We start from the raw sequence: 10340 nt of genomic DNA, 5'->3' as shown, positions 1-10340 counted from the left end.
GCAAATCCTTCAATAACAAACCACATTAGCAAGAGAGTTCATTTTACTAATTTTGCACGAAACCGCTTCCTCCAGATGCTCAATAATGCCCAACTCAGATTTAATTACGACAAAAAATACAGGAGACAGGGTCACTAACATTGAGATGGGTTATCACATAAAGGTACATGGTTAAATATAGACCAGATGAAACCAAATGAGCATCACCATTCGTATTATTCCGCTTGATTATTAGAGAATGAAAAGCACATTTGAAAACAAGGTTGAATCCAAATGATTATTGTAATAACATACCATGAGATAGTGACATTTATAGGTATCTCAAGAAACTCAGAAACTATACATGTATAAGCTATACATAATTTTAACTTTAATATTTTCATAAAGAAGAACCAGAATAAAGATATTGACACAAATCTGATGGTAGCAACTATTGCCAAACTGTATAACCCAAGTGAAACCCGAGTTTTGAAGGCTACAGCATGACCTGATTCCCAAACGTGTTCTCTCCGCTGTAGGTTACATAAAGGAAACCATCTTCATCCTTCTTCTCATCATATACGGCAGACATTACAGCACCTGCAAAGGACAAACAGCCCGAAACAAGAAATTGTGAACATACTCACTCCAAATTCTCTTGATCCAAATGACCTGACTCTACAGCTAATAACATATGGCATTAAAGCTCACCTGTTGGAGGCAGGACATTGTCTACGAATATGAAAATTGCTTTCTCAGCACTCAGTTTGATCCTTTTGCGAATCACATAAACAAATTGCCCTACAGTCAAGTCAGCTGGAACGAGGTACCTGTAATTTTTTCAATAAGGTAACGAAAACAATTTTACAACTTCTAATTTATTGAAAGTTAGCCAAACAATATAACATGTTTCTACATGTCAGAGGATTGGTAGGGTGGGGGTACAGTTCCTTTTATGTAACTTACTATTTAACAGCTAAAGAAACAAGAGAGGAAAAAAAACAAAACAAAAAATCCCAAAAACAAAACAAAACACAAATCAAACAACTTAAAAATGTGTAGAGTGATGTGCAGACAAGTGAAGATATTCACAGGTGTGATGCCCTCCCAAGTTAGTCAAGTTTACTGCATAATCATGAAGTTCCAAAAATTTCCTTGTAATGATTGCAAATATTCCCTCAGGCCCTCTGACTTCTCGCTGTTCAGTGAATATACTCAACATCACGCAGCCATCACTACAACAAAATACATATAAGAAATAGAAAAGGAAAATGGGCAAAAAGAAAGGAAAGAAAAACCAAATGAACCGAGGTCTGTTGAACAACAAAAATGGATGGAAATGATGATACATTTATTAGCTCAACTTGCAACATCTAATGAGAGTAAATTGGTTTTTGTGATTGTGAATTAATGGAGTTCGGAATCTACTAATAGCATACCATTATGCATCTTTTGCAAATTAAGGATCAAAATTAGCAGAATCTGAAAAATTAAAACCAAAAATGCTAGTATTTGATATGAACAACATAGTGGGACAGCTACTGCTGGAAGATTACGTGCCGTTACAGAATAATTTTCATACAGTTAGTTGTTCTTTCTTATTCCTTTGTCAAGTCCGACATCATGGCCATTATTTCAAGAGGTGATTCCCATTGACACTAAAACCTCTATATAGTAACAATATTGGGACCAAACTAATTTTATTACTTTGAGAAGGTTACAACTCAATAGAGTTGAAGTTACAATAATTATTATTTTTACTTAGTTTTCCTTAGTGCAAGTGGTATAGAGAGAAAGTATGTACTACATTAACAATTAATTAATAAATATACATAGTTTCAAAATATTAGTATATATATCTATATAGTGTCGGGAATATGCAGGTCATTAAAAGTCTAAAATTTCGGATTCTCTTTAAAGATGTGGTAACAACTCTAAAGAATACATCATTATCCCAAATAACTTTTAGATAAATATTTTATTTCATCTTAAAACTTTAATGTAACATAGCATAAATTTTTCACAATATAAAGATAATTATAACTACATGGAGGCAAGTTCCTTAGGACATGACATAGAAAAAATATAACTTATTACAATGTGGAGTTTATTCTTTCTTATAATTGATCCAAGTTGGGACCATATTTATATGACTACATAGAGGTTATTTGTATAAAGTATCACTATAGAGAGGTCTTACTGTATAATGAAACTGAAGAACTTGTGACAAAGAAGAGAATTTGACTAGTTCCCAAGCTATAACATGGCAATTTCTTGGATTTAAAAGTATAGATTTTTCAAACAAGTTTCCAAGAGTGATGATGCCCGCGTCCAATTATTATCGAATTTTCTTGTGTGCATGCAAGATTACAGAGGTTATGGAACTTAGCCTTTGTTTGAGCCCCATTCTTTGGGGAAAATGAATTTTTCAACAGTATTTTAATATCATTTCAACCACACATTCTTCAATAAAATAATATTATACGCAAATCAAAAAAATTTTCTTATTTTTTAACCAGACATTTCCCATTAATACACTATTCAAAAATTTATTCTTTCCCCCAAAATGGGGCTCAAACAAGGGCTTAGTATTATTTACAGCAGATAGTAGAACTGGAAAACTATAATCGTACAGATTGGATAACTTAATAGATGTTAGTTGGAATGATCCTTACCCAAATTTATGTACTATAAAAATTCAGCACATTCAATTGCCAACTAGAGTTGAGAATTCAGTACCATCAGTTAACCAACTTGAAGTTGACAATATCTCAATATTTTACACACACTATGTTAGTATTAAACTTAGATCTTTACCATACAAAAAATCTGATTGCAATAATATTGTAATAGTTCCAAAGAAGCACTACCCTTTCATGCTCTTTCATTTTATTAAAATTTTCTCTAGATAAATAATGTCTTCTCTTTAAACTATATAATGATACGTCTACTTGTGTATGATATCCAAGCAGCACTAAAGCATGGTCTCCACGACTAGAATCCAATAAAAATGCTATATCATAAGAATTATCTTAGAAAATGTTGAGGAAATCCAACAATGTACAGGCTTACTTTTTCTTGTCTATTTTTGGAATATCACTTCTCTCTGCCTTCTCCACAATCACCTACATGTCAAAAACACGTACAAAACATTTTACTGGCGTTAGTTTATGTAAAAATCGAATTAGGTTCTGAAAAAATGGTGTGACTGCTATAGAAAGCCACAACCATGTTACATGACATCCATAATCAACATAATACTAAAAGATTTGAGCACCTATGAAGTGTGACAAAGCATAGTGAAAATAACAACAATCAAAAAGATGAGCTATTGCAGGAAAGAGAAATTATTAAGTCATTCGAAATCTTTGAATTTATAGTACTGTCAACTTAAATGTGTTGAAGTAGTGACAGGACAGTCATATCTATAGATCTTCCATATGCTCCAGCCTATAATTTGAGAAAGATTTTGGAAAACCCACTTTTTGTATGTATGAATAACTCAAATTTAAAAAATGGGTAGAGTTGTAAAGAGAGCACTGGCAATTTGGCAATCCCCATCCCACCAAATAACAAGTCCAAAAAATAAATAATGCCCTAAGAAGCATGAATTAGGATACCTAATTCGAATACGTGTGTGTGTGTGTATATAAAACCAGTAAAACTCTTCTTTTTCATGTGTCCAAAGGTGTTGGATACCTATCAAAAATTTAAATATATAAAAAATAATTAAAAACACGTATCTGATACATAGAGGAAAGTGTCCAAGTGTATCCAAACATGGATACGTAATGGATACGGGTATGCAATAAGTTTACAAGTACTCTTGTTTCTTAAATGAAGCCTTTCCGAAGGGGAAAATTGGAAAAGAAGGAAACAAGTTGCGATAAATGAGCTAACTAGGTTGCTTAAATTATTATGATTCCATAAATAATGGTAGTCGTGCGTGAACTCATTTGGTCCAAAGCTTGTCCAAAAATCAAGATGGAAGTTGAACGAGCTGTTGACCCCGACAATTTTAAGATATTGACCCACACGTGTAGACAATTTTAAGATATCAAAGTATACAAAATACAATGCATATCAATCAACGTGGCTGAGACTCCAAGCTCCAATATGATTCAACTTGATAATATCATTCAAATTCAACTGTAAAATATGCAAGTCTCTATCAATTTTCAAGCATTGTTTATGGTTACGACCTAAACTCGAATAGCCTAGAACCCAGATGAAGAAAGGTCAACACGCTCCTACACGGCCTAAGTGTTTAGGAAAGGCAAAATGCATCTTATACATTTAAATACCATGCTTGAACATAATTAATAGTTTGTTATAGTGTTAACTTTTCTTAAAAAAATTATTGAAATCATAGCGCAATATCCATTATTGACTCAAGATGGTTTGGTTGGTTATGCAGTCCATGTTTCGAAACTTAGCTTGAAAAATCAAGATGACAAATGAAACCAAATGATATGTCTACTGTGAAGAATTTCTGCATCTTTTTTCCAGGATCTTAAAGAGAGCCACGTGGATCAGGATGAGTGGGCCACTGGCCCAGGTGGGTAGGACAGGTGTGACAACACGCAACAATAGTCCCCCAAGTCCAAGTATAATCATTAATATAATGCGTGGACTTTAGAGTAAAAAAATTTTTTGAACCCCCAAATAATAGTCCACCAAGTTCAAGTATAGATAATTATATCATGATTGGAGTTTAGAGAAGTTTTGGTGTAGGTTTATGCTGAAGAACCGAGGTGGTTGGGGGGACCGAACCTGCGAGGCTTAAATGATGAACGCCACATGAGGAAGCCGAGGTGGTGTGAAACCGAACCTGCGAGGCTTAAATGATGAATGGCGTATGAGGAGCCGAGGTGGTGTGAAACCGAACCTGCGAGGCTTAAATGATGAACGCCACGTGAGGAAGCCGAGGTGGTGTGAAACCGAACCTGCGAGGCTTAAATGCTGAATGGCGTATGAGGAGCCGAGGTGGTGTGTAACCGAACCTGCGAGGCTTAAATGCTGAATGGCACGTGAAGAAGCCGAGGTGGTGTGAAACCGAACCTGCAAGGCTTAAATGCTGAATGGCATATGAGGAGCCGAGGTCCAATGTAATGATTATGTTTTGGTCTCTGTGCCAATGATTTGATGTTTTTTGCTTGTTTTCGATGAAAGGTAGCTGAACCGTTACGACTTCCAATGAGCTGGCGCCGACGAATTAAAGATGCAATTATGAGGGCAGCCGTCGTTTCGAGAAGCAGACGCGCCGGAGAGGTGCGTGTGAGGTACGCATAGATAGGAGGCGTAGGATTTCAAAGACTGTTTGAATTCAACGCCTCGGATTGGATCTGGAACGGAGGGCTCGGATTGACTGAGATTTGATCTGACGGGTGGGGTTTACCTTGGATCTTTATAAAAGGCGAAAAAATTCTACTTTCCAGAAATTTTAAACACTTTGCATTCTTAAACTCTCTCAAATCTCCTATTTTCCGGCGTTGAGGTTGTCTGCGATTAGATTCCGACCGGTCTCCGTTTGTGTTGAACTTTTTTAGGTATTTTTTGCATAAAAAACCGTTGTTATTCTTTGTCCTCAAACGATGGAGTCCACTTCGGGTAGGGAACTTGTCACTGTAGCGTCTTTAGACCACGGGGTAGGTCATGGGGGGACGTCCGAGGTGGATAGGTATGCCATGGCCGAGGAGGACGTGGATTATACCCAGGAGTGGAGGGCTTCTAGAGTGCCCTCAAATATGACGGGGAAGAGGTTCGGGGAGCTTAGGGAGAGGTACAGTGTGCCTCATAACATAGAGATGTTAGTCCCTGAACCAAACGAGCGGGCATGCTATCAGAGGCCCGGCTGCGTGGCCGTGAGTGAATACCTGTTCAAAGCAGGTATGCGTCTTCCTTTGCACCCCTTCTTTAGGGCGGTGCTTAGGAAATTTATGCTGTCGCCGACCCAGGTTCTGCCAAATGGGTGGAGCCAGCTGGTCGGCTCTTACTTCCTGTGGAAGGAAGTTTCACTTGGGGAGGACATGCCCCTTCATGTCTTTATGACCCTGTTCCAGCCCCGGGTAATTGGGAAGGAGTTAAGGGGGTGGTACTACCTCACGCCTTGGGGGGCTCACGCACCCTTTGTGGTGGGACTTCCTTCCTCTATCAAGGGGTGGAAGGAGTCCTGGTTCTGGGTGCGAGGTAAATGGCAGGCAGTGGAGGGTGACAAAGCCCTGTCATGCACAGTGCCGACCCAGTACTACGAAGCTCGTGAGTCTCCCCATCTCTGCTTGTGTTTTGAAATCAGAGTATTTACTCGTCTAACTGTTGAAGGTTCGTCTTTGCAGATAGTAGTACGAGGTTCGAGCTCAGCAGGGAGGAATTCGAGGTGATAGAGGACATTTACAAGAGACCTCTGAAGCTTCGGCACTTCGATCACCTGATTGAGAGAAGCAGATACTTCTTGGACTTCGGGCTTATGGCGTCCAGAGGTATGAGGCTCCAACACTTGATGTTTAATTTTAATGTTTCTGGTGCTGACGCTAATCTGACATGTGTTGCAGACAAATTCAAGAAGAGGGAATACCCGGCTCCGGATATGGCCTCCATCTTGAAGGCCACTTCTACTGCGAAGGCGAGGCCTCTGAAACCCGGGTCTAGTGGGGCAAAGGAGGTCCGAGGCAGGGTTGAGCGCCTGTCCAAGGACTGCACTCCCAGGGCCTCTGAAGAGGCATCTACTCAGAGGCCAGAGAAGCCCAAGGAGCCTCGGGGCAAGGAGAAAGTCTCTGAAGAGACTAAGAAGAGGAAGCTGGTGCACATCTCCAGCTCAGCTGGCAAGTTTGGGACGTCAGTATCCCATAGGGCAGAACAAACTGGAGAGCCGAAGCTTCTCGCTGCAGCCTCTAAGGCCATCAAAATTGAGATGGTAAGGGAGGTGGAGGCTGAAGAGGCCAGGGAAGAGGCTGCCAGGCGAACTGCTGAAGCAGCCGAAGAGGAGGCGGCGAAGGAGAAGCCAGTTCTGGAGAAGGGGAAGTCTCCACTCGAGTCCGCCCTGACCCAAATTGAGGCCCTAAAGAGGGAAGTATATGAGTCTCAGTGCGAGGTGGCCTCCCTGACGAAGAACGTGGAGGTCTCCAATGAGCACCAAAAGGTGACTGCCGAGGCTCTGGAGCAGGCGAATCTCGCCTTGGCCAGCGCTCGTGATGCCAATCAGTTTCTCGAAGGCCAGGCGAAGTGGTACATGAACGACGCCTCGGTTGCCAGAGAAGAGGCCCGGAATGCAGCGGAAGAGGCGGTGAGGGCATACATCGCCAATTTCCACAATACAGAGGAGTATAAAAGCTTCAGTGCGTATTGGAGGAACTTCGCCTATGCCGAAGTGCTGGAGAGGGCAGAGGAGCTTTATCCAAACTTGGACCTGGCACAACTTAGGTCCGAATTTGTGGATGAGGTTCCTCAGACCCCAGCTGAGGAGGTGCAGGGTGACGAGGCAGCTGATGCCGAAGCCCCAAATGCTGAGGCAGGGAAAGCAACCACTGATGCCCAGGTTGCCGAACCCCCAAGTGCTGAGGCTCTGCCTTCATCCAGCCAGGTTTAGATTAGGTTTTCCTTTTCCGTACTTTTGTGTAATGGCCAGAGGCCCTCCGTTGTAATCCTTTTTAAATATTAATATAATATTTTTCTTCATTCATGATTGTTCTTTACCCAAGTTTTGCCTCGTTTAAACAAACGAACTGGAAGTTTGATGAGCGCACGAACTAAATAACTGTATGGGCCTCGGACTTAAGCAAATGAATATGCACACAACTTAAGATGAACTGTTGGAGCATCGGATCTAAGAAAATGAACAGAAGGAGATCTGTTGGAGCCTCGGACTTAAGAAAATGAACATGACTTAAGGAGATCTGTTGGAGCCTTGGACTTAAGAAAATGAACATAACTTAAGATCTGTTGGAGCCTCGGACTTAAGAAAATGAACATGACTTAAGGAGATCTGTTGGAGCCTTGGACTTAAGAAAATGAATATAACTTAAGATCTGTTGGAGCCTCGGGTTTAAGGTTGTGGCTTCTCCCCCTGGCGTTCAGCAAGGCCAAAAAAGGGGGGCATGTGCTAGAGCCTCGGAGTCCAAGCGAGGTGGCCCAGTGGTGGGTCCCGAACCTCTCCTCCGAGGTTACGACGCATCCCAGACATGGTGGATGGTGCAGCCATGTTGAGGCTTCTCCCCTTGGCGTTCAGCAAGACCAAAAGGGAGGCATGTGCTAGAGCCTCGGAGTCCAAGCGAGGTGGCCCAGTGGTGGGTCCCGAGCCTCTCCTCCGAGGTTACGACGCATCCCAGACATGGTGGATGGTGCAGCCATGTTGAGGCTTCTCCCCTTGGCGTTCAGCAAGACCAAAAGGGAGGCATGTGCTAGAGCCTCGGAGTCCAAGCGAGGTGGCCCAGTGGTGGGTCCCGAACCTCTCCTCCGAGGTTACGACGCATCCCAGACATGGTGGATGGTGCAGCCATGTTGAGGCTTCTCCCCTTGGCGTTCAGCAAGACCAAAAGGGAGGCATGTGCTAGAGCCTCGGAGTCCAAGCGAGGTGGCCTAGTGGTGGGTCCCGAGCCTCTCCTCCGAGGTTATTAAAGTAGTATGGCGATTTAATCAACGCATTTTATTGAGCCATAAAAATATTACAAAGGCAGGGAAAGTCATCCGGCATGATACAATTCACTGGTAAAAGATTCTGAGGTGTTCAATGTTCCATGGACGGGGTTGTGCCTTGCCGTCCATGTCTTCAATCCAATAGGTTCCAGGTCGGATTTCTTCTCTGATCTTGTATGGACCTTCCCAGTTCGGTCCCAGGGAGCCGGAACCGGGGTCTTTTGAAGATGGAAAGACCCTCCTGAGCACAAGGTCGTTGATTCGGAAGGACCTCTTCTTCACTTTGGAGTTGAAGTACCTTGTCATCTTCCTTTGGTAGGTGCCTAACCTCAGCTGGGAGTCGTCCCTCTTCTCCTCAATGAAATCGAGGTCTAGCCTCCGGAGCTCGTCATTGGTCACTTCACTAAAGTGCAGACGTCGTGGAGATGGGAGTCCGACCTCCACGGGGCTCATCGCCTCAGTCCCAAAAGCCATGAGGAACGGGGTCTCCCCGGTTGGGGTCCTGGTGGTGGTTCGGATTGCCCAAAGTACTTGGGGCAGCTCATCAACCCAAGCTCCTTTGGACACATCAAGCCTCCTTTTCAGGGCGTGCTTGATTGTCTTGTTTACGGCTTCGACCTGGCCATTGGCTTGTAGGTGGTGAGGTGTAGAGAAGTGCTTCTTTATGCCAAGATCTTCAAACAGTTCTCTAACCTTCTTGTTATCGAACTGCCTGCCATTGTCTGAGACGATCGAGTAGGGAATTCCGAACCGACAGATGATATTCTTCCATAGGAACTTGGAGGTGTTTGCTTCTGTGATTTTTGCCAGTGGTTCAGCTTCGACCCATTTCGTGAAGTAATCAATGGCCACTATTGCAAAACTTGCGCCTCCTCTACCCTTTGGTAGAGGGCCTATGAGGTCTACACCCCACTTTGAGAAAGGCCAGGGGCTGGAGACTGTAGTCAAATCCTGTGATGGTCGTCTTTGAACGGGAGAGAATCGTTGGCACTTATCACATTTTCGCACAAATTCGAGGGCATCCCGTTTCAGGGTAGGCCAGTAGTATCCTTGTCTCAGTATTTTTTGTGCCAGAGATAGGCCTCCAGAGTGGTTGCCGCACACTCCCTCGTGGACTTCCCTTAGTATGTATGTAGCCTCCTCCCCTCCGACACATCGTAAAAGTGGGGAGGAGAAACTTCTCTTGTAGAGAATGTCGTCGATGAAGAGGAAATGGGCTGACCTCTTTCTTAGCTTGTAAGCCTCATTTTTGTCGGTGGGTAGCACCTGGTCTTTCAGGTATGCTATAATTGGTTGCATCCAGGCGGGAATTCCACCGACCCACATGACATTAGGGGCCTCGGTAGAAGGCAGTAGGAGGTGCTCGATAGGCACTACATTGAGTAGCTCCGAGTCCTTGCTACTGGCCAGCTTCGAGAGTGCGTCCGCATGAGCATTTTCGATGCGGGGAATCTGGATTAACTCGAACTTTTCGAAGGATGGGATGAGGCCCATCACCATTTTCAGATAGGAGGTCATTGTTCTGTCTTTGGCTGAGAAATTAACATTAACTTGGTTAAAAACCAGCTGGGAGTCACTATTGACGAGTAGCTTCTTTACTTGCATTTCCTTGGCAAGTCTGAGGCCTGCAAGGAGTGCTTCATACTCTGCAACATTGTTGGTAGCTTTGAACCCGAACCTCACAGCCGAGGTGAGTTTGTGACCCTCGGGGCTGATGAGGACAACCCCGG

General features: G+C 43.0%; 1 protein-coding gene across 4 annotated transcripts in view; it reads right to left on the bottom strand.

Moving 5' to 3' along the window:
- Positions 1-263: 263 nt before the first annotated feature.
- LOC111380899 (autophagy-related protein 8f-like) overlaps positions 264-10340 on the bottom strand; it is an 18312-nt gene continuing 8235 nt past the window's right edge. For 2 of the 4 annotated variants that reach the window (XM_023004558.1, XM_023004559.1), the window contains exons 5-7: positions 1134-1214; positions 691-809; positions 264-579 (exon numbers count right to left, since the gene is read on the bottom strand). In XM_023004558.1, coding sequence (XP_022860326.1) covers positions 476-579; positions 691-809; positions 1134-1214 — 304 coding nt within the window. In that variant the 3' untranslated portion in view covers positions 264-475. The remainder of the gene's footprint in view (positions 580-690; positions 810-1133; positions 1215-10340) is intronic. The other 2 variants (XM_023004560.1, XM_023004561.1) reach the window with 1 other exon arrangement.

The sequence above is a fragment of the Olea europaea genome, unplaced genomic scaffold (genome assembly GCF_002742605.1).
Source record: "Olea europaea var. sylvestris unplaced genomic scaffold, O_europaea_v1 scaffold2228, whole genome shotgun sequence".
Taxonomy (NCBI): domain Eukaryota; kingdom Viridiplantae; phylum Streptophyta; class Magnoliopsida; order Lamiales; family Oleaceae; genus Olea; species Olea europaea.
Note: the sequence above shows the minus strand (reverse complement) of the source record. Positions and strands in the feature narration are given on the sequence as shown.